The 27,989-nt window shown below is 41.8% G+C and overlaps 1 protein-coding gene across 1 annotated transcript; it reads left to right on the plus strand.

Moving 5' to 3' along the window:
• The first annotated feature begins 1,234 nt into the window (after window positions 1-1,234).
• On the plus strand, window positions 1,235-27,944 carry zdhhc9 (zDHHC palmitoyltransferase 9). Its single transcript, XM_072663465.1, has 9 exons — window positions 1,235-2,154; window positions 11,737-11,897; window positions 15,826-15,984; window positions 17,749-17,886; window positions 18,967-19,013; window positions 21,009-21,113; window positions 22,356-22,459; window positions 23,030-23,135; window positions 25,071-27,944. Exons 1-9 carry the CDS (start codon window positions 1,988-1,990, stop codon window positions 25,248-25,250), a joined length of 1,167 nt encoding a protein of 388 aa, XP_072519566.1. The 5' UTR covers window positions 1,235-1,987; the 3' UTR covers window positions 25,251-27,944.
• Window positions 27,945-27,989: the final 45 nt, after the last annotated feature.

Below are 27,989 nucleotides of genomic sequence, written 5' to 3' on the forward strand. Positions count from 1 at the left end.
AAAGGGAGAACATTTTTAGAAAAGAAAAAGAATCAAAGAATTAAGACTTACAAACCTGTGTATCCCCTAGAACAGAGGTCACTGATATGCCAAATTGAGTTTATGTAAATGAATTATGACACAGTGAAGCGACGTTCTGAACGATTGGCTCCAGCAAATCCTTCGGACCAATTGTATACATTGAGCTGCGAGGTCCTCATCTTCTGCTCTCTGAACTTTTTGTTCCTACCAGCATTTCAGCAGTGCTGTACATTTTATATGACACATATTTGCAAATATGAAAAGAAAATACACATAAAAATTGTATATAATATAAAGTATATGTTTTCGCTATTACATTTACTTGTCAGAAGCTAGACCTTGTACAAGCTCACATGCAACGATGCAAGCGGCCTCGAACACACCCAAGAGAACAAAGCGAGTCAGAGGACAGTTAAATCACATGGTGTGCTCTAAAAAGAGAAAAGTGGAGCATGAAACCCAAGCTTTTAATCAAGAATTGACTGGTACATGTTTATTATTCCCCACGCCAGTATGTCTCATATTATGTTCCGAGACTGTGCGGATTATGATTATGAGCAGTGATGTCAAGCGCCACTACAAGACAAGTTATTAGACGCTTTATTTTAAGCTGCCATCAGGTCAAAAGCATTTTTTTATTTTACTTGAAATGAGAAAAGAGCATTTATTTACAATACTGAGTTTCCTGGTTTCCAGCACCACTCAAAATCTAAAGCTGCAAGCCTGTGGCCTGCAGAAGGATCCAGAAATAGCTAAATAATGACTTGGAACAAGGATGTGATTTTGGTTTGTACACTGGAGGCATGAACAGGGCCTTCTATAGAGATCCAGGGACAGGAAATCAATGGCAAAGCGCTTAAGCAGCTTTTTAAATAATGCAAAAAAAATATCTATAACCAAAGTAACTTCCCATGGGAATCCAATATTTAATATTTTTTAAGGTAGTGTTTGTTATATTAGTACAACTGATAAATTGTAAATTGTATTGATAATATTATTATCTATATAAATTAACTGGGGAGGGGGGGGTGCGCAATTGACTAGAGGTGCATCCTTAAAAAGAGCTGGACTTTTTTATTGTCGAGCAGAAGGTCAGTCAGCTCTGCTGATTTGACTATAGGTGTGTATTTTAGGATGCGATGGAAATGAACGCGGACTTCCTTTGTTCCTGGATGTCTACTGTACAGGTGTCTGGCCCTTTAAGACGAGGCATCGCACTCTAGGCGTGTTTCGCTGCTCCCATTCACAAGCCAGGTTTGCGCTCTGCGGGGGGAAAAAATCCGCCGCCAGATCAGCCTGTTTTAATATACATATAGAATTTTTTTTTTTCAGAATCATAAACATCCGGACTGAATATTTCTCTTTAAAGGATTCGTGGAGCAGCGCATACCTGAGGAGAGCGGGAGGAGCGCTCTGTGGGATCAAGCTGCTCACACAGAAACGGCATGAATGTCAGTCGGTCAAGGTCCACCACTCTCCAGCTGTGTCTCACCGAGATTGCTCTTTCTGCCTAACCTGGATACATCTCGAGACTGAGCTCTTTTTCTTTGTCCGGTTTCAGCTGATATGGGAGATTTCCTCCTCTGGAGAAGGACAGTGTGGTAGAAATCGACGACAGCTGATTTGTTTCCCTCGGCTTTTCACCCTGTACGAGGAGAAACGCTACGAGGGCTAGCAGGAGTGAGCGAGCTAACATGGCAGCTTCTCCCCAGCTGTAGAAAACCAGCTGAAACATGTGAAGCGACATTTTTGGCTTTGTGCTCGACCGAAATGTTTCCTTTCTGAGAGTTTCTCCGTCGATATCTGCTTGGTTTCCTCCCTCTCAGGGACCGTGAGGGGTGCATATCCACCCAGTATCTGTGGAGTCTCATAAGGACTAGGACTGCTGCTGCTGCTGCTGCTGCTGTTGCTGTGTTTACCTCAGTCTTCTACACACTGCTCTGGCAGTAACCTGTAACCTGTCACCATGTCTGCGGTGATGATTTCGAGAAAGGTGACTCGAAAATGGGAGAAACTCCCTGGGAAGAACACTTTCTGCTGCGACGGGCGGGTGATGATGGCCAGGCAGAAAGGAGTGTTTTACCTGACGCTGTTCCTCATCGTTGGGACCTGCACGCTCTTCTTCGCATTCGAGTAAGTCGCCCACCTTCCAGGCATTTTCCGTGTTTATCCGTGTTGGAGAGTGGACCTATTCTTCAAATGTGCTCTGCATGACCGCGTTTGGAGAGAAAGTCCGTCTGCTGCACGTGGCTTACTGTAAAGACTACTCCAAGGCCTGTGACACTCCTTTCCTTTGTGCTCTGCCATTCCAGTAGACAGTAGTAGAGCTGATCTCCCCATTAATGTGAGAAATACACGCTGCCTGCAGCTCCTACTATAGGGTCCTGAAACACGTTGCCAGTCATTTGTTTCTACCAAGCCTTTAAGGCCTCCAGAGCACCTGTGACTGACTGGGCTCCAATTAGATGACCTCTAGTTGCTCGATTTCTCTCCCCCCCCCTCTCTCTAAAAAAAAAATGTGTGCTTACAGGTTTCATTGCCATCACCATGTGCCCGCCGCACACTTAAGGCCTTGTTTGCCTACTGGTGTTCAAGATGCTCTGCACATTGGCCTGAGCGAATGGAAAATCTGGTTGCGGATACTGATTTTAAGGGGCGAAACGGTTTGATAACTATATTTAAAGATGGGCATAATATGAAATATGACAGCTGTCGAACACTCTTGCTGCTCTACATCCACTCAAACAGGACTAACAATCAGCATTCTTAATTAATGATGGGAAAGCATTTTTTTTTTATCATATCCGTAATAATAAAATATCATGGTCCACCTCAAAGCATTACTCTGCTATCCTCGGTTTTGTGAGGCTCATGATGCCAGTCAATTAATGAGCGTCCGTATTGACCAACTGGTGGTGGTGATGGTGGGCCCTCGCTGTTTTAGGGTCCTGCTGCTTTGGTCCTGATGTCTAAGGCTTCATGTCAGTGTATCCGTCACCAGACCGAAATATATCCCTGTGGGCATTGTAATTGAACTTGGGCTAACTGATCTTAAAATAATAAAGAGACATGAATAATAATAATAAGCATTGCCAACATCCACCGTCCACTGGCACCACACAGGAAATGGTTGCTTTCCCCCAGCCAGTGATGAGCCTGATACAGCTCCAGGTTGGAACTGGCTTCAGCGGCGATCTGCTAATGGCCAGGGGGTTGTTTACTGTATGTGTCCGAGAAATTGGAGTTGCTGTTAATCACCTCTCGTGGGGAGAGATAGAAATGGAACGACGGAGCAGGAGTGTGACTCAAAACTCCTCATTATGGCACAGTTTGAGTCGTTTGGCATCTCCATCCCCATGACGGGCTAATGGTAATGTCTGTGTTAAACAGTAGCAGTAGGCTTAGTGTGTTGTCAATGAAATCCAGGATAAGGTCTTTTGAAAGAGTCTTAGAGGAGCGGCTTACATTAATGGGACATTGTGGTGTCCTTGTGTTGTCGTGTTTTGTAATCTTAAGTATGTGAGACCGTTGTTTTCCACAGTTACTCGGCCCGGCAGCATGGTTGCAGTGCCTCTCAAGGTTCAGTAACTCCTACTGTTACATGACCGTCTCTCTACTGTCCTTTAACTCACTGTTGTCCAGCCTCCTGTATGTGCTCAGTGGCTTTGAAGTGAGAGGAAATGGAAGTGGATGAAGTCTAAGAACAGCTGGGTAGGTATTATTGGTCATCAGCAAGACCAGAAGCCTTTCAGAAAAAAGTCTTCATTCCCAGGAACTGGAAAAGGAAACAAACCAAAACATTTCCTGCTGCTTCATCAGTCAACCCTGGTCCCAATCTAATGTATTTTAATCACAGCCATGTTTTTACAAAATACTGATTGTTGATTGGCTGCGAAATGTTGCCTTTGCTGAGAGCAAACCTAGCCTGTGATGTTCCATTGCGAAGCAGCCCAGTGGGACAGAAGAAAGAGTAAACCTAGTTCGCTCGCTCGCTCGCTCGTTCCCTCACCCTCTCACCATCTTTTGCTTTTTCTCTATCTCGCAAGCTCTCTTTCATCAGCCTCTACAACTGAGAAGACATGCTCTTGTCCTGCGGGCTGCGCAGCGTCCGTATATGTCCGTTGAGTGACATTATGAGAGCGCCACCCCCCAACTTTGTGTGTCTTTGTGTGTATGGTTTTGTTGCTCTGGCAGATCTAGAGCACTTGAGTGGATGCCGGCCAGGCGCTGTTCTCTGGCTGTCTCTTGAATACACTGCGCGGAGTGTGAAAGAGGGCAGAGGGAAGGTGTTGCACTGACCTTGTCGTGACCAGGGCCAGAGGATTTCACAAGTGTCTCGGCTGAAAGGAGCCCCGAGGCGCGCATCTGTCTATCTCACTGTGTGAGGGGCTAATAGACTGGGCTGGATCATTAGGCAGGGAGAACACTACATGAGCTGTCGGACTGCAAGATGTGCCTCATAGCTATAGCCTTGTGTTTTTCCGTCCGTCTTTTTTAGTGCCATTATAACTAGGGTTGTCACAGTACCGGAATTCTGATGCCAGCACTGCTTTATTACAGAATGCACTATGGCAGAGGGTGAAGTTATATAACATCAACATCTAACATGTTCTATAATCAGGTTCACCCTATACGAACTTCAGTTGTCCGGTCGTTGTACTCTTCACCTTACACAACTCGTAATCTAAAATTTTCCAGTGGTTGTGGTCACAAATGATAAGATATTTCACTTGAAGGACCCTGCAATAAAAAAGCAGCAAAAAAAAGAGAGACAAGTTGATGTTTGTTGATGTTTTATGACTTCACCCTCCGTTTTCTCCTCAGCCCGTGTCTTGCATTGTCATTAGCTAGAGCTAGCCGCTGCACAAATCTCCAGTCATGACGCTTTTCGCCTAACTGGATTTTGCGGGTCCAGATGTTAAACCGGTTAGACATTTGTCAGGGGATTGAGAGATTTTCAAAATTATGGAGACCGAGATTAGCATTTTTAAAAATACCTGGATACTTGTTGGCTAACCCTTCGTCTTCTAGTTGGCTGCGTTTGATTTTTGTGTTTCATTACCTAAATTTCTTAGCTGTTAGTCACACTTCTGACTTTTTGAGGTTTATTGCTTTATTATTAGATGAAGGGTGCATCAACCAGGAAAGAACAAGGCTCAAGAAACTTTTGTTCCCATGCTGGAACATGCTGGGGGTACTAAGAAGTTCCTTCTACCTCTACTCGAGTCATTATTTTAGCGAAGTAACAATATGTTTACATGGGTATGGTTTAAGGCTACTCTGCCTACCTTGTTTTTTACGATTGGCCCTTTTGCATGTCGTTTTCATCTCTTGATTGTTTCAAAGATGGATTTATTTTCAGGCTACACTTCTGTGTAGCTCATTTATCAGTAGGCTAAATACTTCCTTCTCCACCCAGCAGTAATGTGCTTTAGGGTAAATGGTCTGAATTGATTTTTTACAGAAAGCCACTTCCCCTTGCCCGCTCTCTCTTTCTTTCTTTATTTGTTTATTTCTTTCTTAACTGAAATATGATAATCATCATCATCATCACTAACATTTGCCACCATGTTAGAAAAGGTTTGTGATCTTTCATGAACCACACCCACTCACTATGGGTCATACATATACAGTGCAGTAGTATACGATGTAAAATTATGTATTTTCTTTGATACACCAAAAATATTACTTGAAAATTCAGAAAAATGATTGTCTGCCCTCACTGTGGGCTTAATGCAGTATTATCAGTGTTCAAATGAGTAATTTATTTTTCCCCCAGTCTATTGGATGCATTCTACACCAAATCAACACACTTGTATTGCAAAAATACGGTACAATACGCTCTACTCTTCCACTCCTCACACATACACATATTTGCTTCGCTGCCCTTGTCATATTAATAATTGATTCTGTCCATCAGCGTTCAGTTTGCAGTCTATGCTGCGGCCATAGCCCGGGCTGCCGGATGCCTGAGAATCTGCTGCTGGAGATTTCAGCTTCAACTCCCAGCATGAAGGGCTTCCAGGGCTCGACCCACAGAGCCTCCAGCAAGATGGCCTCTCATAGACAGGCATGATTTGGCATAATGTGGCAGAATGCATCCCGAGGACCAGGCTTTCTAACGGGTTCCCGTGTCTGAGTGTTGTTTCAACACAGCTGAGGCCTTTGAGCTGCATCCTCTGTGCTAAGGGAATGTGAATTCTGCTGCCTGGCTTTGCAGTGGTTTTGCAGCAGTACATAATTAATTTGCTTTGTGAATCACTCAGTTCTTAAATAGCTAAACTCTTTATTAAAAATTAACCAAGGCTGGGCATAAAATTCTCAGTACAGTGGCCACATCAAAGCACAGGACAGCATGACCTGTTCTCTTTCGTCATGATGCTGTACCCAACAAATGCCGAATATAAGTCTTATTAATTATGTCATGATTCTAGTCTTTATTACCTACGCTGAAACTTCAGCCATGCTCAGAATAAAGCGAGAGGCCTGAGATGTCAGAATTGCTGTTCAGTTTGTTCATGCAAATCACCTCTTGCTGTTTATATGGTGGACTGCACATGCACCAGACATGTGCATTAATTACACAGTATGCTGATGTCCTTTTGCATTGCAAATTGAGATGCATGTTACTTTTTATGGACGTGATAATGTAGTGGTTTAGTGTTTATATCAGATCATTTAAAGCAGTAATAAATTAGCTTGTATAAGTTCAATATGGTGCTGTTTGTTGGGGTTTATGAGGATTTATGAGACATTTTGAGATGTTTTTGACATGCTTTCATCACTGCGTTAGTCTGCTGCAGTGGTAAAGCCTGCACATTTATTTAGTTAGACTGCTGGTGGAGACCATGTTTCCTTTTGTTCTGCTTAGATAATTATGCAAACTATGTTGTGCTACTGAATGTGTTTTAGAGTTTTGCTTTCCTAAGCCCATGTTGAAGGTGCCCAAAAGGGGTTCTTTTGAGTGAATCTCTAGAAAGGGGGGGTCGGATTATACGGCTGGGGGGGGGGGACAACACAGTCAAACTCTAAGGCGGAACCAATCAAAGTCAAATTCAAGTGTTTTTATATAGCTGTTTAAGTCCCAAGTGAGCAAGCCACTGGTTACTGTGACAAAGAAATAATAAAGAAATAAAATATTTATTTATTTTTAATATAGATTTTTAGAAGAAACCTCAAGAGAAACCAAGGATCAAAAAGAAAACACCACATAGGAAACAAATTAGCATAAGAAAAGCTTCAATTTAGGGCCAAAATATTTCCCAAACCAGCACTTGCTTACAGTATCAATGATCATTCTGATGGCCTTAATCGGGACACACTGATTTGGGAATTATGGGCTGATGCCAATATTCAATATTTTTCATGTGCAGATTCATTGTTGTAAGTCCTATAAATATTTAAAATACTAGATTTAAAGTCTACCTACATAGATCAACATTGCAAATTTGTTTTACAGAGAGTTTTCCTAGTGCTGCAAAAGAAAAGTGTTCATCAAATATTATTTTAAAATAGAGGGGAAACGCACACACGCTTTGTACGTCTGACCATTTCTCTACCACCTCTGTAACACCTGAGCCCAAACAACACACTCTTGTACTTCACATGCTACATTAACTACATCTACTTCTAATAGTGGGGTACAACCGTTTCTGTGCCTGCTGTCCCTCTCACTGGCCACCCTGGCAGAATGACAGAGACTCTTCTAAAACGCCATTAGTAATGAAGGCTAAGTACCCCCACCCCCAGCCATCTGTCCTGCTCCACCCAGAGACCAGCCTGACCAATGCAGTAGTATTGATCGGCTCCTTTCCAACCCTTATTGCTCTCTCTTAGTCTTTCTCTCGCTCACTCTCTCTCTTTTTCATATAATATAGATATGTATCTCCCTCTCTCTCAAACTCTTACACACACACACACACATGCTCTAACTCTGCCTCTGCTAAGTGAAAAATGTTTGGCTCATAAAAGCCAACCAGTGAAAGAGAGGAACGCTAGTACAGGGGGGGGGATGAGTGGCCTTGACTGTGTTTGTGTTGGTGCAGGGCGAGCTGTGATAAGTGTAAGGGTTCCTTAATCTGAATTTCAAAATAACAGAAGCAGCCTAAAATGCTAGTCAGGGATGTAATTTCAGTTGTAGCCCAAACACCATGCATTTTCCAATTTGCTGTGGCTGGAAAATGAAAGTGTCTGAAAGTTGTTTTGCCCTGGTTTAATTACATCTGTGCCTGTGCGGGCAAAATGAGATTCTACTGTACTCCCTGCTGTTCAAGGTCAGTCCAATGACCAGTTACATAAAAAACACATGTATATGAGAAGGGACACATATTAGTAGGAATATGTGTATTATATTACTCCCATGTGACAAAGTAATCCGTTTTTACTGTGTACCCTATATTGGCAAAAGTATTGGGGCACATGCATTAAAATCGAGGGCATAACAGTGTCTTTCCTCTTGTTGGAGTAACTTTTTAATTGTAATTTTGGAGAATTGTTTTGAGGTTTTGATTTTGTTTGGCGACAAAGGCATTAATTCATCTCATATGAAGAGAAGTTCCTTTTAAACCCTTTAAAATGTTCTTTTCACTCAAACATCACTTGTTTAAGAAACCCTTTGCAAAACTTTTTAAGACACCTTTATATTCAAGAGTATACTAGGGGAGGAAATACTTCACCGGATAAAGAAATACGAGGATACAGGGTCATTGATTCAAAGCACTGAAGTTCGTTTTAGTGCCGAAGACTCTGAAGAGTCCCCACATGGAGGTACTTGTGGAGAATCCTCAGCCTGTTAAATGTGAGTAAGAAAGGAAGGGAGGTGCATGTAGCGCTTTGCCTCTAAAAATACATATGATTTTCTTTTTTCTGTAAATTGACAGTGAATCATTGGGATTAATTGGCAAGGTAAGTTTAATTTATTTATTTTTTAAAAAGCAACATGGGGAGGTGTGTGATATGTGAGATTTAGGCTGAGAAACCGGAATCCATGATTGAGTAGTTCTGTTTGCAGGTCTATTGATTGCTGGGTAAAGAGAGCATGTGTGCTGCAGCATGATCGGGCCGGGAACCCTAGAGCTATGATGGGAAATGATGATGGAGCTGGTGTGTGACACGCAGTCATCAGCACAAGGACGATTTAGTACACACACACACACATACACACACACACACACTCACTCCTACACATACATATTGAACTCTCCCCATTTTCACCTCGCTCTCTTGCTTGCTGTGCTCCACTCAGGCTTGAGGCAGTGGAAAGTTGTATTGACCAGATTTGCCCTTTTTTTTCTCTCTCTCCCCCTTCTTCTTCTTCTTCTTCTTCTTCTTCTGTTCTCTTTGTTTAGACCTGGCAGTGTACCAAACGGACCATACCTGTCCCACTGGTAGAGCGCTAATGTGTTGTGTTACACATTTCTGCTGACTCATCTAGCCAGTCCGTGCAGTTAAGCTGTGCTGGTTTACAACGTTTAACTTGACGCCGCTTTACCTGTCTGTCAGGAAATAATCGTAATGGAAAACGCTTCTTCAGCTACATCTGCGTTCACTCCCTCTGCATTCTAGCCTGTGTTGCTGCTGATGTATGTATGACAGCAAATGGAACAAATCGCCCCTCCGAGGCCTGGTGCAGGGCCTGCCACAGTGATGTATTATCCATACCTTTGGCGACTCGGGAGAGCTCCACATGCAGCCGAGTGGGAGGAGAGCAGAGCCTCCTCTATTAATAGCTCAATGCAGTGCCCTGTAGGGTTGTCCAATCTGCAGCAAGCCTGTGGACAGAGCACAGGGAGGTGCTTTAAGCGCACCCAAGTTGCCCACAAATTTATGAGAACTGCCTGGATTCTTCTGCAAATGGCCGGGCCTGAGGGAGAAAGAATGTTTTCTTTTGTAAATATTATCCCAGGCTCTGAGGCGCACTCTGCACTGTTTATCAGCTGAATGGTTAAAGCTCCACCTTTATCAGTGACCTTTCTATTCCAGCTTCTGGAACAGGCCTTCTTTCCTTTTTACTTCTACTCTTAATTGCTTCATCAAATAAACTTAATGGGCAAACATCTAGTCACGTGTCCTGTCCCTTTAGTAACAGTGTCTGTCCTGTCAGGTAAGGATTGGACCAGCTACTTGAGGTAGTTCCTGACCAGTTAAACTCACTCTGGCCAGAGTTGTTTCCGCATTTCACCTGCTGTTCAGAATTTTGAGACAATTGAGATTGAGGTGTAGTGATTTTTGTGCTGGTCTGTGAAACTGTCCAAGTGTTTCTTCATGTCTAGTAAACTAGTCGCACACCAGTTTGGACCAGTGCACTCTACAGATCTTCTTGTTGTGCATGGATTGGTTTATTTAGTTGTTATGCACTAAAATGAAATTGTGGGTGAATTTAAATGTTTATAAATGTCAGCAAATTCAACAAATAAATAAATCAAATAAGTAACCAAAAAAATATGTAATATTTAGGTATTTAGGTATCACCGTATAAAGGGTATCAACATACTGATATTAGCTTTTATGACGTCCCCTTCTAAATACATAGGCATTAATATAGAGCTTCTACTCTTCTGGAAAGGAACAATATTTTGTAGGAGTGTCTTTGGGACGTTTTGCCCGTTCATCCAGCATTCGTGAGGTCAGACACTGATGTTGGTGGACGAGGGGCCTGGCTCTCAGTCTCTGTTTTAGTTCATCCCAAAGGTGCTTGATCGGGTTGAGGTCTGGTTCTTCCACGCCGACTCGCCCAGCCATGGACCGTGCTTTGTGCACTGGGGCACAGTCACGCTGGAGCAGAAAAGGGTCTTCCCCTGAACTGTTCTCACATACAGTTGTTCAGAATGTCTTAGTTCCAGTAAAGGGGAATCTTAATGCTTCAGCGTATCCGTAAAAACAACCTAATAGCATTATTCCCCTCCACCAAACTTGAAAGTTGGCACAATGCAGTCAGACAGGTAACTAATGTTGTCCTGTTATTCAACAAACCCAGACTTGTTCATCTATCTGCCAGATAGAGAAGTGTGATTAGTGCTTGGTGATGTAAGGTTTGCATGCAGCTGCTTGCTAAAGAAACCCATTCCATGAAGCTCATGGCACACAGTTTTGTGCTGATGTTGATGCCAAAGGTTTGGCAACTTTTATGCACTATGCAAATATCTAGTAGGGAAGAAATGTGACTAACATTATTTAATGAATTATTAAACATAATTTAACTGTCTTGTTGTGGCATCCATTTTTAGTGTCCCACTGAAATTCAGCGAGTTCTTTAGAACCACCCATTCTGTGACAAGTATTTGTAAAGAAAGCGACTTGAGCTTATGCACCTGTGGCAATGGGACTGAATGAATTTATTAAGCTGTGAGTGTGAGTGAGACATCACTATAAAACAGATGACCATATCTGAAGGAGGTCTTCACTTCACTTGTGGGTATGCTAGTCCAGGCTGGTTTTCTATTTCATTTTTTTTTTTTAATATGAAGAGTGAAAGTGGCTCTGGAAGGCCAGAGTTCACTATTATAATATCCTGAGAAATGTACCACACATTTCCTCTGTTTACTTTTGCAGCATTGTTGAGCCTAGAGGGCATCCTTTTGCATGGCTTGTTGTATCAGTGGGGCATCTGTAACTTCCGCTTTGGGCTACATGCCTCTGCATCTAATCTGCAGATGAACTCCCTGAACTTCCGACAAAGGCTTTTTAACAGCAGTTTTCGTCTCTTGACCCCTGCAGGTGCCCATACCTAGCTGTCCACCTGTCTGCGGCTATCCCGGTCTTTGCTGCCGTGCTCTTCCTCTTCGTTATGGCCATGCTGCTGAGGACCAGCTTCAGTGACCCGGGCGTGCTGCCCCGCGCCCTGCCCGAGGAGGCCAACTTCATTGAGATGGAGATTGGTGAGTTTGAGAGATTTTATTTTTAATTTTTTTTTAAAGTTATTTATTTATTTTTCAGAAACGTCATTGAAGCTGAGGTTAAGGTAAGGAGGTAAAGAGTGGCATGAATAGTGCAGAAGCATAAGCTGCCGTGGTCTAAGCTGCGTGGTTACGGGCTCTCTGTGCAATCTGTACAATGATCTGTGTGATGATTTATTCATCCTTTTTTTTTTTTATAATATAGTCTGTTTAAAGATGGTTTTATGCATTAATCCATGTGCTCTGATCTCATCTGACTTTTCCTGCCAATCAGCAAGGTGTGTCGCATAGCATTGTTGCTAGCTAAATGAGTCATTTTGAGCAGGGCCACTACTCCTCAGAGATGGGTACAACTCCTTACGGTAACTCCTCAAACAGAAAAGCTGTCCTGAGTCATCACTACTCAGCAGAGACTCATCAGTGATGTTCTGTTAGAGAGGGAACCAAAATGGGCATTCAGTGTTATATTTGATTCTATAACTAGAAGGAGATTGTAATGTCGTTGTATAATTTTTAAAATATTTTATTTACCTTTCACCAAGCTGTGAAAATGTGTTTGTTTGTTTTTTCTCTTTTCATAATTGTTATTTTTTTGGCTCTGTTCCAGTCATTGTAGTCAAAACATTGTCTTCGTCTGTTTCCAATCCTGGTTTAGTTCACTACTGATGGGGGGGGGGGTGTATATTATTATTATTATTATTATTATTATTATTATTATTATTATTTCGTGCACTTTAGCCATTACAGTTGTCCCCAAAACCCAAACTGTGATGTGGACTTTAGCAAATGACCTGGAAGACAGAAAACGAGTTTGTTTTCTATTTGCCTGTGGTTTAGGGTACAATGTACTGGTAGTAAAACTGGCATTTTTGTTAATTATTACTGGTTAACAGTACATTACAAAGAATGCAGATGTAGGAAATGGGTAGTTTGTATAGCGTTCACACATCACTGCCCCAACCCCCCCATGTGGCAGATCGTTTCCTGGCCCAAGTGCTTTATCAATGAGTTTTTGAGTTCTCCTGATGATACATTTGCCTGCCCTGCTCTTGATAAGGCCATCTTGTAAGTGCCAGTTTTCTGTTAGTTTTCCCCCGGTTATGATGACCACTTTCATAGTGTTTTAGCAATCTAGATGAGCTGATTCCCACACGTTCTTCACTGCTGCGTACAGAACATCGACAGTAGCTTGTTTTTTCTTTTCTACACACAAGCCAGCTAGTTTTCCTGGTATTTAAATGAGCGTGCTGGCCTGATGAGCTGTACGGAAGCTTATGCTGTCCTGTTTGAATGTCCAGTCATTTTAATTGTTTTCCATTCTTAAGGAAACAGAAGGGCTACATTCCTTCAAACTGCATTTCTAAACATGTCACATATTAGCCTTCCAGTGTATTTATAGCAAACCACAATCCTTTACACAAACGCACTGGTATGTCCTGCCTCGCCCATCTCTGCAGGGATAAAGCTGTCTGCAGTCGACCTTCCTCCTCCTCCTCCTCCTCCTCCTCCTCCTCCTACCAGCCCCCACCCTGCTATTGTTTCGTAGGCTGCCACTGGCTCTGCTGGAGATGCACGGCCTGTGTGCTTTCTTTCGCCCCTCCTCTTTCTCTGCCTCTCGCACTCTCTCGCTCTTTCAGGAACAGTGGGTGTGGAGCAGAGACAGGAACACTTTAAATGACACGCGGCGCTGATTAATGAGCACTTCTGCTAATGGTCAGCTGTGTTTAGGAGCAGGGTGGCCATTGGCATTGGACTGACCCACATGTGAATAACTCTCAAAGGCTTTATAAAGCCCTTGTGTCTCTAAATGTTCCTGAGCCAGTCATGTTTTTTCTTGTGAAGCTGGTATGGTAGTCCGTGTTTTCCTCTGTACTCTACTACACCCTTCATATCCCCAGTTGAACTGCGTGTCTCCTTAAGGAGAGAACAGAAATCCATTACTTGCAGTGAATTTTCTTTCTATCTCTGTTCCATTTTCAGAGCTTTAATATGCTACTCCTCTCCTCAGTTTTAATGTGTATGTGTGTGTGTGTGGGCCCTGGAGTGATTGCAGGAGTAGTTGTGCTGCTAAATAGCGCAGACATGTTGATGAAGAGGCCAGCTGCACTCTTCTGTCCCCTCAGCCCATTAAAGGCTGGCACCTGAGTGAATGCTAATAGGATGCTAGCGTTTAGAATGCAAGGGCAAAGACAAGGGAACGGCAAACATTTCACGTCGTCCCGCCTCGTGTTCTGAACAAAAAACATTCTGCCGTTACTAATGTGAAAACAGCAGCAGCAGACTGTTGGAAATCAAGTATGGCTAATGTGCACAAGGAAATAATTAGCCATTCATTGAATTGATTAAACCATTAATTTACAATCTACTCTAATGAAATTTGCAGATTTGTTTCCACAAATATTCCTGCTGCTTGAATGAGGTCCCAATCCAGTTTTCTTTTAGATGTTCACCACATCTCCAACTCCCCAACTCCTTCCAAAAGTTGTGGATGGGGCACCGTCATTCCAGAGAACACAGTTTCACTGCTCCACAGCTGGGGGACCTTATACTCCTCTAGCCCATGCCTGTCATTAGGCATGGTGCCCATAGGTTTATGTTTATCTGCTACCGGAGTCCTACTCTGTTGACAATACTGCTCTATTGGAACTAGCCAAGCTCTGAGCAATGGGGGTGCCAATTAATACAAAGGGTTTTTTTTTTTTTTGTTTTTTTTAGCTGCCTATTTATATTTTGTTTATTTAGCCTACATTTAAATGAATATCTCCCTGGTCATTTGACCACCAGCTACTTGAAAATACTGCAGCAAATTCACATAATTTTGTAATGTCTTCTTAAATTCGCTTTTAATGGGACTTTCATATTAGCTGATGCCCACGTTCAGCCACTACAGAAGTCTGTATATTTCCAGTAAAAACATGTTCACAGAAGTGGTGGAATGTATGAATAAAAACATTTATAAACTGCAAGAAGCAGAAGACGAGTGGCTGAGCATCCATTGGTCACCAAACCATACACAGACACACAAATCCATCCATTCCGACCTGCCTTCAAAGCCTCGTAACTCTGGATGTGAGTCACGTATGACCTGGCAGTGAGATGCAAAGGGTGGGCTCTACAGATTCAGGAAATGTTTAAACCAGATTTCTGTGCTGTATTATCGCCAAGATATTAAAAGAAACAACAAGAAACCAAGGGTTAACATGCCTTTCTCAAATACAGTCAGCACTTTAGCTCTGGAGATAATACATGTTAATTCCACACTGCGGACATTTAAAGTGCTTAATTGTAGATCTATTCTGCAATGGTGCAAAGAATTGGCTTTACTTCAAAATACTTTAAATACTTTAAAATATACCTGCCCAATTCACTGGATCAGGTTGGGACATCCTAGTTTTGACTAGGTATGTGCGTGCGTTAGTTCGTTCATGTGTATAAAGGGCATTATTACTGTGTGTTGGTGTGTGTGGCTTGATCCTGTATCAAGAGCCGCATCCTGTTCCACAGCCTTAAAGCAGCAACTGCAAAATCATGGCCGAGAACATGGAACAGGAGACCTCGGAGTGGAGTAAGGGGAAAGGAAATCCGTAGAGAAGAGGAGAGGCCCATTAAACCTTCAAAAAAACAATTACAAGAACCTTGAACTGGGTCCTGTTTTAGACAGAGAGCCTATCCCTTGCACATATAAGTATAAGCAAAATTGTATCTTATCCGCCTGTTTATTAACATAAAGCACATATTCAGGCACTCCTTATTTTTGTGTTGCATATTACCTGCTGCCACTAAAGCTCCAAGCGTTTATTTAATGCATTACAGACTTAATTTGTAATTTAATAATTTTCTGTGATGCCCATATGCAGTGTACAAAGGCCAATATGGTCAGATCGGTTAATGTCACCACCCTCCTTTGCAGAAGCGGCCAACGGTAACATCCAGGCTGGTCAACGGCCTCCTCCGCGCATCAGGAACGTTCAGATCAACAACCAGATCGTCAAGCTGAAGTACTGCTATACCTGCAAGATTTTCAGGCCTCCTCGCGCTTCCCATTGCAGTATCTGTGACAACTGTGTGGGTGAGTGGACCGCTGTTGTCTGTCTTTACTGTCAGGATGCTGGCGCACCAGACTGTTTTTTAGACACCGTTAGTAGCAGCAGCTATGGGTGGGTGTGGATGGCTTTGCTGGGTTGTTTGTGAATTGTTCTTCAGAAGCGCGGTGAATAGGATTTGTTTGCTTGTGTGTCAGTGTGCGTCTGAAGAGAAATGCTTAGAAGTAGTAAATTGCGTTTTTTTGTTTGTTTGTTTTTTGCTCTTTGTTTCTTTAGGGATTTGATTAGAGCTTGTCGACTGAAAAGAACAACAACAACAAAAAAAAAACACCGAAAATGACTTTTTTTCTTTTTTCTTTTCTTCTTCTTTTTTTTCCATTCAGTGAGTCTCAGAAATCTTGGGTGGTAGGTTTGAGTCAGTTGGATAATAGTATTGTGAATTGCCGATAGTAGAGAGTGTATCATAAAAGGAAAGCATTTGAGTCTTGTAGTTTGTGGGCTTTATTTTAGTGTAGAATCCATGTCATTCATTAGTCCTAGTGTGTCGTCTGGTTCCAGAACGCTCTAATGTAGCGTAAGACAGCACATCTGTAACTTCCGCTTTGGGCTACTAAACTGGTCGTGCTTACTAAACAGATCAAGCCGGCTGCAGCCCTCCATACACAGTGTTTTCCTCTGTGAACATGAATGAGGGCTTGACAAACTGATCACTATGTAATGTGATAGAACTCTCAGTAGTAGCTTATAGGCAGTTAGCCTTAGCAATTTGAACACCAAGCGGTTTATAGGCCTAAAGGTTTTTTTTTTTTTTTTTTTTTTTTTCCCCACCTCATTGCCTCATTATCATCTGTGTTACACGTCCCACCCTCAACCCCTAACCTGAAAATATTGTCAACTGGTTGGATGAAAGTACTGTACGTTAGAGCTGGGAGATATGGTAAAAATACTATATCACGAAATTTAAATATTTTTTTTGCGATACATGATATTTATTACAATACATGACATCACAGACTAAATACATCAGTAGCGACGGATTCTTATAAACGACTGTTCAGATACTCCTGTACTGAATACAGTGATTTTTATCTTTAATTAAACCAGTCTAATTACACTGTTTGTAATGAAACCTGCAGCTGATCAGTGTTTATTAAGCACTGACAGTATTCGCCATATGCTTGGAAAAGCGTATTGTTATCAGGATTACAAAATTTATCATGATGCGATAAAATTGTCATTGCCCAGCTCTACTGTACGTTGCACACAATCTCACAATGTAAATGCCACTGGTATGTGGCTGTAGTTGTTCTTCCTACATGCTGAGCAAGAAGCAGTGTATAAAATGCTGGTATGCACGGAAAGAGGTGAGCTAGGGGCTGAGATTGCAGAGCACAGTAAAGGGCTCATTTTCTCTCTGCACAGTCATTGTGAACACAGGGCCGTTTGTCTGGGCTGCATGCACCTGCTGCACTCCGTCTGTTCTCACACACACACACACACACACAAAGTAGACGTTGCCAACCTTTTTTCATTGCTGATGCCCAAGGGCTAGGTCTGCTGTTGAGTATGTAGGCCAAAAGTAGAAAGCTGTCTATATGAAACAGCGCAGAGTTCGTTCAGGTTTGTAGGATGTAGGTGTATTCTTGGTCATTTTCTGTTGTTAATTTTTGGGAGGCACTGTGAAGTAGTACATGCTCCTCTTTTTCCTTTACAAGTCTGTCCATACATTACCAGTAACCATTACAACATAAAATCAGACCTGGTAACTCTCTTTCTCTCTTTCTCTCCAGATCGCTTTGACCATCACTGCCCGTGGGTTGGAAACTGCGTGGGCAAGAGGAACTACCGCTACTTCTACCTGTTCACACTCTCCCTCTCATTCCTAACCATCTACATCTTCACTTTCAACATCGTCCATGTTGCGCTGCGTGAGTCTCATGACCAGGGGGTGGGTGGGGGGCTTTGCACCAAAGTGTGTCTTAGCGGAAATGAAATTTTCATATCAGCTAAGGAAGCGATCTACGTAGATGAGGCCACTGATCGATCCTCTCAGGCTGTTAATGTTTACAGACACGCCTCTGCTGGCATGTCAGGGAGTGTCAGAAATCCATGTGTGTTTCACCTTGAAGACATTGAGCAGTGCAGCGAATGCCACAGTAATAAGCTATCCCAGGCTTATTAAAGCAGGAGAAGGTTCCAGAACTTCTGAAGGCCCCTGATGCGCTTCAGTTAACGGCTGGTTGACATGCCTTGCCTTTCATCTTCCTCTGCTTCAGACTGCTTGCATGCAAAGACAGCAGGAGACAGGCAGGCAGGCGAGGGGAGAAGAGAGAGAGAGAGAGAGAGAGAGAGAGAGAGAGAGAGAGAGAGAGAGAGAGAGAGAGAGAGAGAGAGTAAGTGAGAGAGAGAGAGTAAGTGAGAGAGAGAGAGTAAGTGAGAGAGAGAGAGTAAGTGAGAGAGAGAGAGAGAGAGAGAGTAAGTGAGAGAGAGAGAGAGTAAGTGAGAGAGAGAGAGAGAGAGTAAGTGAGAGAGAGAGAGAGAGAGTAAGTGAGAGAGAGAGAGTAAGTGAGTGAGAGAGAGTGAGGGGGAGAGAGCGAGAGAGTGTGCAGTTGCGAAGCAGTGCTAGAATTCCACAGTGTGCTGTAGTCTGCCGAATAGACTTGAAGTCTGGCTAATTAGCTCCGAGCCTGTGATCGCAATTTAGGGCGGAACGCAGGCTAAATGTCAGCCCTAATTTTAAAGCATGATTTTTTAATGCTATATAATAAGTGAGGGGAATACAAATGAGCAGCGCTGGCATAATGAGCCTAGGCTGGGTGCGAGCTGGGGGTCGGATGAAAGTTTGACTAGGTGTGTGGGTGGGTGTATATGTGTGGGAAATCGTTCTGTGAAGCTTCTTTCTTTTAATAATAAAAGAGCGCTGGAGAACGAGATGTAGGGAGCCGTGCAGTGTGCTTACTGGATTTTGTGTGCTAATGAACACAGCCTCTGTCATGTTCTTCCTACAGGATCGATGGACTCTGGATTTTTGAACACTCTTAAGGAAACCCCTGGAACATATCCTTTCATCTCAACAGCAACCCTTCATAAACCCTTAGTACTTAGTTCTGGATATTCTGAACAAAGACACAGGGCTGGATTACTTTTATACCTTTCCACACAATCTGCTTGTTTTTTTCTTATGCAGAAAGGTATTACTGTGCTGTGCAGATGATCATCTCAGCACAAGCACACTTGAGCTGATGAGTGTTGATCGGTTTAATATCTGAGACACATACAGGCTGGGTAAAATGTCTGTAGTCACTTTTCTGAGCAGCGAGATTTGGAGCAAGAAAATAATGTAAACTAAAGAAGCTGTTTAGGCAATGATTGGTCAGAGAAACATGCATATGCTCTCTCCTTACTCTACCTTAAGGTGTTTTGAGTTGAGGTGCTGACATTTAAGGCATTATAATGTAATGTACACAGTCATATCAGAATATTATGACCGCCTACCTAATAGGGGGAATAACCAACATTAACTCTGATGACAGTAGCGAGATACCGCAGCATGGACTGTATTAGGTGATTGAAGTTGTTCACTAAAGAGGTTAACTGGTCCACAGTGGGCTGTTGTTAGATCTGTACCATTGCCCTAGAACCTCCCATGATTTTTCCGCAATATAAAATCTATATTTCACGTTCTAAATGTGGAATGTTTATTATGTCAGTTAATTAGTCAAATGTGTAAATACAACATTAGGTACCATTAAAATGTGCTTGCTTGTGTATTAGCAACACACTGTGAAACTGCCCAACAACTGACGGGGGATGTAATTTGGCTCAGTGTGATGGAGATAAAGCGTTTGAAAATATAGATAGATTAAACATAAAATGAAATTCTAAACGTAACCTTGAAACAAGAGCTCATGAATCGCATGTTACGATGTGCATTTACCATGTGGATTCAGCGTAGTTTGGGAATGTGAGGGTGCTCCAACCCTTTTTGTAACTCAAGTACTCAAATACTATAGTCATTGGACTACTGTGGAGCAAATGTTATTAGGGTGATTTGACTATTCGCGACACTAGAAGCTAGTGGTCTGGCGCTGATGTGAGAGCATCAGCTCAGTGCTTGGTTGAGAAGAGGTCCACCACCAAAAACTCTCCAGCCAAAAGCAGTGCTGCGGTCAGAAACTGACCTTTAATGATGAATTGGACTATGGCTGATGGAAATACATATTGTGGGTGTCAACCGCCTGTAAGGGTTGTAAATCCATTTCCTTATTAAGGTATAACACTTTGTTATGACACTTTGTTAAATTTGTAGTTCATGCAGATAGACTTCCAACCAGAAGACATAAACGATAGTCATTTGGGTAAAAAGCCATAAGTGACTGGAGAATATATATTTTTAATAACTGCCTTAATGGCCACCAAACCTGCTGAATCATACTGTAGTCAGATCTTCAGATGGGTTTCAGGTGTCTTATCATATCCCAAAACGATAAGCAAGTTTTCCCAAGGCTCTCCTGTGATGTAAAGGCTGCTATAATCACTGGTAATATGCCAGTAAGTGACTTACTGCTTTTAAAACATGACTCATTAATACGTAATATGATTCATGTGTGAGGTTGAAGGTCATGTGGAGTATTTTATGATGGCTTTAAACATGCTTCACCACGATTATTGACTCTGAGCTGGTGAAGAGATGATTGAACACATCCACGTGTCTGAGCTTTGTTAAAATCTTGTCTCTAGTACAAGTTTACCAGACAGACGGTTTAGTGTTTATTTAAAAATAATAATAAAATAATAAACATGGAAGCATTCTCACTTGTTGTAAAGAACCAAATTAACAGAGCAGTCGCACCACATTTGATATTAGGTTGGACCAAAATCTGTACAACAGCAAGACTGTCCTAGAAGGTATTTTTTTCTAAGAATAGAAAGTGTCCAGTACGTGTAACCATGGTTTCTAAAGGTATTAGAAGTTCATACAAAGCAACCAGGAAGGGCACGGTCACTGTATTTACTGTATGCATGTGTTATTTCCTTTACTCCTTACCGTACTGTGATCGAGGTCCTGGTGTGCTTCTTCACGCTCTGGTCTGTGGTGGGACTGACCGGCTTCCACACGTACCTGATCTCCCTCAACCAGACCACCAACGAGGACGTGAGTGCTCCCACTGTACTACAGTTCTCACTCCCGTCACATGACTGCAGAGATGAACGTATGCGCTGAACTGTGGTAAACTCTTCGAGGCGTTAAACTAGTCAGCTGTCACCTTGGCAACAGTGCTGGCGAAGCCTGGCTTGTAGGGGAGAAAAGGAAAACTAGTGAATGTGGATTTTCTACTGCTGTGCTACAGCAGTACACTTATCCAAAAACATACACATTCCTGCACATGCATTTCTGCTTTTCTCGCAGTGCTGACCTAATTTTGTGCTTATGTCGAAGTTCTCTGCAGTAGAGAGGTTTCTTTGTGATGGAGGATGGTGATTTCCTGATCTGACTGCAGACTATGTTGTTCTGTGGCTGTGGCGCGTTCACACTTTACAGTAGTGATTCATTTATAATGCTCCCTGCCAGCCCTTTATCTGTGGTGTCGCTGCTACTGCGCAGAGAGGGAGAGTCGAAAGGAGTGGTGGTGGTGGGGTGGGTGGTGATGTTTTTGGCTGACACATTAGTGCTCGTCAGTGTCTTGTTTGTGTGACTGTGATCTTGCTAATAATAGGCATATCAATACCTGCTGGCAGTGGTACAGATCATACACAGGCACGCACACACATACACACAAAGTGTGGGGGTAAATGGCTGGTGATTTATCGAGAGGCGTGGATGTAAAGGGCACCTTCAAACGTGAGCCTGAGCTTCTGTCTGAGAGCAACTCCTATTTTTACTGCGAGAGAAAGTGACAGCTAGATGGAGTCTTTCGTCTTTTCATAATAAGTCCCATTTCTAATTTAACCACAGCTGAACAAAAATAGAAGTCATTAAAGCCCGGTCCTGTTATCCAGTGCTTTTGATTCATACTTGAATTCCATCTAGGAAAAAGATGAAAGACCCTTCTCTAATGCCAGAGCAGCCTTGTCTTACTACCAGAGACGTGCATTCTTTAAATCCCTGACTACTTTTTTTTTTTTTACTGGGTCAAGCCAAACCCAGAGGGAGTTAACGACTAAAACTGAAACGGCACTTTTGAATAAGATATAAGCCAGAAGTGAATTTTTTTTTGCCCATTCCTCTGTTGGAAGCTGCGACTCCTAGCCTGGAACAGCAGCAGCAGCAGCAGGAGGGATATGAGAAGACAGTAGATGCTTTGAGTTTGTCTGACTCTGTGTTGGTTGCTGGCAGTGTTGGTGTCTATCCAGCTTCAGTTCTTAGTTGTGAAGGTTTTGTGTCTGTGCCGTGCAGATAAAAGGCTCATGGTCGGGGAAGAACCGGGTTCAAAACCCATACAGCCACAAGAACATCATCAAGAACTGCTGTGAGGTGCTGTGTGGCCCCACTTACCCCAGGTAGGAATCCTACTGGCAAATTGCAATGTCAAAATAATATGGCCAAATGTTCTACTTTTTACAGTTGTCTATTTAAAAATCAAATCACATGCTTTGGCTGATGAACATCATTAATGTTCTGTTAGTTTTGTACTTGAGTCACAAGGTTAATGGAGCTAACAGCTAATTAAAGCTTATACCCTACTATTCCCTAATTGGCCTTAAGCAAACTGCAATTTCTCACATCTGAAAATACAGTATGTGTTTTATACTTGCTTATGCTTATAATATGACACCAGGATTTTTACAGATCCTTAAAATGATCCTTTAAAATTCAAATGCAGTCTGAATTACTAAATGTATTATTGTTGTTGTTTGTTATTGTTTTATTTTTTTATAGATGATATATACATTTATATAAAAGATTTATATGATGCATTAATACGTGAATACACATAATATCACAGTTCACATATGTTTGTAAATATTGTAAATGTAGTGTAAATGCTGTAATAAATGATACCTAAACAGCAAACGTGGACACAATATCTAACAAACATTTGTCATATTTTTTTCTTTCTTTTTGGACAGTGTGTTGGACAGAAGAGGAATGATGCCAGAAGAGTCTAGCTCCACTTCTTCCTCACCCACGCCAGATGCCGCAGCCACTAAGAGCAACCCAGTTACACCCAACACAGTAAGACTTTACATAGAAGAGCATGTTTACTGCCTAAATGCATTATACAGTCTACTGAAGGAGGGGAAAGAGATGGGGGGTATGCAAAGGAGAGTGGAAAAGGGCAAATTGTTTAATAAATGTATGCTGTATAAGGTGTTTTTTTTTTTTTTTGTCTTTTTATAATACATTTTCTCCTCTGTCTCTTACTGAGGAAAGCACTTCATTTCAGGAATTTTTCGGTTGATTTGCTGTGATCACGTTTGTGTGCGTTTTATTTATTCATTTGTTTTTGTGGGATCAATTATTCCTGGGACTTTGGCAGTCAGTATTAAAAGTGAGCGTTCTTTTCTGTACAGTTGTGTTCAAAAAAGACTTCTTTTGAACAAGAGATGAAGTGCTGAAACATGAAACGCTGTGGATGGTAAACAAAGAATATGAAGAAAAATGTAATTTACACAGTTTTCCTTTCAGCCCAAAATGATTAGGGCACATTTTCTATCTGCAAGAACAGTGCAGCTAAAAGGAAAAGAAACAATTACTTCCAGAATTTGCTGACATTTTAGTGGAATCCATTTTTAATCACTGCAGGATACCTGTGCCACTGGCTGCCACACAATATTAAAACAAACATAGTAGGTTCATCCTCATGCTTAATTAGCATTTGGCAAGGGCTTCTTCTTATTAAATGCTGTTTTACCAGTTACCAGGTTTTTTTCTATATTTTGTTCTATATTTTCATTCCACAGCAGTCCACAGCTTTTTATGTAGATCATGTTTGTGTGAGCAGCTCTGCACAGTAGACTAGTGCACCACTACTTCTGTGGCAGCTAAACCTGCCTGCATATGGTGTAGGGTCCCAATACATGCAGTTCTACCTTTTTGCTACCTTTTTGCCTTAACTTCCAAGTGTCTTTAAAAATGACAGTTGAGAAAAACGTTGGAAGTTGCAACTAGAACTGCTTTGATATATACACAACAAACAAACATAAAGCACAGGAAGACAGGAAAAATGTTTGTCACTTAATTTTCAGATCCATAGCTACCTGCTTAGAAGCCCATAGTTTCTGGTGGAGTGTTCACTTAAGGTTTAAAGAGTGCAACTCCTAATGACCATTGTTGGTCTGCCTCAGCAGTCCTAACCAGTTCTTACAAGTCGGTTAAGAACAAATTAGTTAATGAAGTTCTGAGAATACAGCTGGGATGGTTTTGCATATGCAGCAACTACTATTTGTAAGTGTGCTGTATAAGTAATTTTGCATTATTATTTTTTTTTTTACCTGTTTGCTGCAAGAGCTGTTAACTTATGTTCACTTCAAACAACAACAGAACAGTCTTGCCCAGACGTTTGCATACAGCTGCACTGTTATCTATAAACATAAATGCGTAGCTAAAACTTTTTTTTTTCTGTCCATTTGAATACTTAACAACTCTAATAAGACTAGTGTGGGAAGATTTAGGTATGCAGTTTGCATGATGTTAATTAATGTCATAAGTGTTTACTGCTTGTTACACTAAAACTGACTTTCTTTTTTTCTTGCCTGAATTAAAAATAAGATTAATCATATAAACAAATGCATTCACAGTGGCTTCAGTGACCTTTTTTTTTTTTTTTTTTTTTTTTTTATGATTTTGGGGATATGGAATTTTTTTTTTCTGTTACAATGTTCTTCATTGTAAATTGCCTTTGAAAAGTATTTAAAATATATGTTTTATGGCCAAAAGCAACATATGTGTTTATTTCATGTAATATGATTCTGAGAGAGCTTTAAATTCTCTAGAATGGTGCACATCAAACCACATCTTAATGATTCAGGTTTGTGGTAATTTCTCTATTTAAGGCTTCAGTCTTCAAACTAGTTTGGCCACTCTCAGAAACTAAAATAGAATTTGTTTTCGACCTGTCTCTGGGTTCCTGCTGTGCTAACTGCCGCTTTTGCTCTCTCTACTCTGCAGAAAACCACAGCCCCTCTGATTCCTAACGAACACACTCCTGATGAGGCGAAGCCCAGCATTGGCGCATCTGCCCAGAAGAGAAGCGGCAGCGTCTCGAAAGAGGAGAAACCATCCAGCCCTAGAGACACTAGCCCTAAAGTATCCCCCGTCCCTATTGTCGTCAAGGAGTCTGCTCACTAAGACCTTCACCGCAAACCTTTGAACCCTTGTTTTAAGGAACTCTTACATGTGAACGTTTGAAAAAGTGGTGGCCTCTGAGACAGACTCTCGGACTCTGAGCAGCGGCAGCCCATCGGTGTCCGTGACCAGACAAATGGCCTCTCAAAGCGGCTGCCTGAGCTCCTCCCTCACTGCTGAAGGCTTCTGGAGGCACCTCGCCACCCTCTCTCCTCTTCTCCGAATCGCTGCATGACCGAACACACACGCAGAAGGGAAACGGCAACAAGCTGACTCTTGTTTTTGTTGATGGTCTACCTGCAATGCTTTCCTTGTTTCGGTTTGGCCAGCCACCAATCATCAATGTACACGCCGCGTAGAACATACATAGATTCTGTAGTACTTGGTGCAACAGGTCCTATGCAACACCAACATACAAGGGTTGTTTTTGAGGACCGCAGGTGAAACCGTACCGGCTTAGATGAAATGTGAACTGGCATCCAAGTCTCCGACTGGGTATCTGAACATCGGACTGGACACACATTTATTTTAAAAGGCTGTGGTTCCCAATAGGTGCAACCGCAAAGACACCCTGCTTCCTACATTCGAATCTGATTTGGAGTACCTATTGTAGTCCACGTGACACATGCTGGTTTTTGTTCTTTGAAATGTCGTTAATGGAAGTTAAAGCAGTGTCGCTTTTACAGAGACCTGTGGTCAGTACAGAATGTTATACTGGTACATAAAGTGCTACACTCACACAGCTCGTGTATTTCAGGAAGTTGTGTGTTTGTGTGTAGAAGTATCAAAACATAGAAGTTGGCCTGTTGTTGACAGACACTAGTAACAGTGCCTTATATAAAAGCTGCACTATCTCAGACAACTTAGGCCGTTTGCTGAAAACCCCTTGGAATTCCTATGTCCATAGTACTACCCAAAATAGTGTGTGTTGAGTACTAGAGATGGCTTTTCTTTTTTTCTTTTTTTCTTTTTTTATATAAACAGAACACCAATGATCCCTTGACAAGCAAAAAGAATCAAGAAAGCAAGCCATGGTATAAACTTGTGTGTGTGTGTGTATATAGTGTAAAAATATGGAGAGATTGTGGATGAATTTGCCTCATTCGCCCAGTGGCCATGCTCCTTCCTACTGCAACAGACTCCTTTAGTGAGATCCTCCCAGAACTGTCTCCATCATAATCATCTTCATCCTCCTCTCCCGATCTTTCATCTGTAGGCAATTTCCGTTCTGTTATTTTCCCTTTCTCTTCATTCCTCCTGTGAGCGAGCGATATAATCACTCTAAGCTGAGCGGCAGAGCTGTGAAAGAAGGAGGATGGATGGGTTTTAGTTGTGATAATCTCCACACGTCTGTCGACGTCATGCCGAGACGACCCAGGGAACTGATGAATGCGTTTACAGTGCCTGACTTGCAGAGGTGAGCAGAAGGGACACAAGATGCAGTGAATGATGGTTGGTTTGGTGGGCGACGTATTTAACCCAAGCTAGTCTGTGATCTGTGCGATAGTCTTTTCATTTGACATGATTTCTTCGGTAGAGTAGAGCCGCCTCTGTGTACGCTTCGATCAGATTGTTCACAAATTGTTCGTAGAAGGTTGTTGTTGGTGTCCAATGATGAACGACTACAATATACTAAAACCGTAGTATCTCCAAGCCATCGGGATGTTGTTTGGCTGGATGAAATTTGTGGCCTATATATTGATGTTTTTATTTTATTTTTTTATTTTTCTTTTGTTTTTGTGTGAGTTGAAATTGTTTTTGTTCTTTTAAGCACTATGACTAAGCTGGATTTATTTTTGATGTGAAAAAGACGAGAGCAAGCTGACAGTATTTGTGTGTTCTGTGAAGAGATTTGGAAATGAACCATGAAGTAAGGATTATATGCGTCTAGAGCTCTGTATAGAGAGTATATAGTGGGAATGTACTGTGCTATCACAGTGGAGTGATGTTGGAAAGCTTGTCTGTTTCAATGGATACTTTCGCATGTTAACTGCTTTCCGTATGATTTTTAAGAGCCGTCTCTGTTTGCGGTCCTCTCATGCTCGAGTAGGGAATCGCTGCAACCAGCAGGCCACATTCTGGTGCTGCTTTTACAGAGGCCTTTGACCACAAACAGCAGGACAAGATATTTCTGCCTACTATTGATACAGTTTTGCCAATATTCCTATTAGGCTTTAAGATGAATTGCTCAAATCTGTGTACTTCAGTGATTTATTTTTTGGGCAGGTATGCTTATTGATATGCTGTAAAACGAATCAGATCAGTTTTTGCTTCTTTTTTTTTGCACTGTATGTGAATCTCCCTTAGCTGTGTAAAGGCTTACATTTTTGGATGATTGATGCTCATGCACTGCTGTCTGTGGAGGGTCTGATTCTTTAATGACCAGGCCAGGGGTTCATGTCACAGTACACCTAGAAATCTATATGAAGATGTAAGTCGATCAACAGTCAGTCCTAATGCCAAGCCATTCTAGGGGTTAATATGTATTGAAAAATTAGCAAATGAAGGTCCGCTCTAGATATGTTTACAATGTATGATGTATACAATATATATATAAGGCATCACAAGTTGAATTATGTTCACTTTTCTTTGTATTAACACTGTGATTCTCTCATATTTCACTTCTTTTTACATGCTGGATTGGTGTGTGTATGTATGTATGTATGTATGTTCATTAAATTATACTATGTCTTATTATCACATTGGTTTTTGCATCATAACTAGTCATCGATATATGATGAT

Source organism: Salminus brasiliensis, chromosome 19, assembly GCF_030463535.1.
Source record: "Salminus brasiliensis chromosome 19, fSalBra1.hap2, whole genome shotgun sequence".
NCBI classification, from domain to species: domain Eukaryota; kingdom Metazoa; phylum Chordata; class Actinopteri; order Characiformes; family Bryconidae; genus Salminus; species Salminus brasiliensis.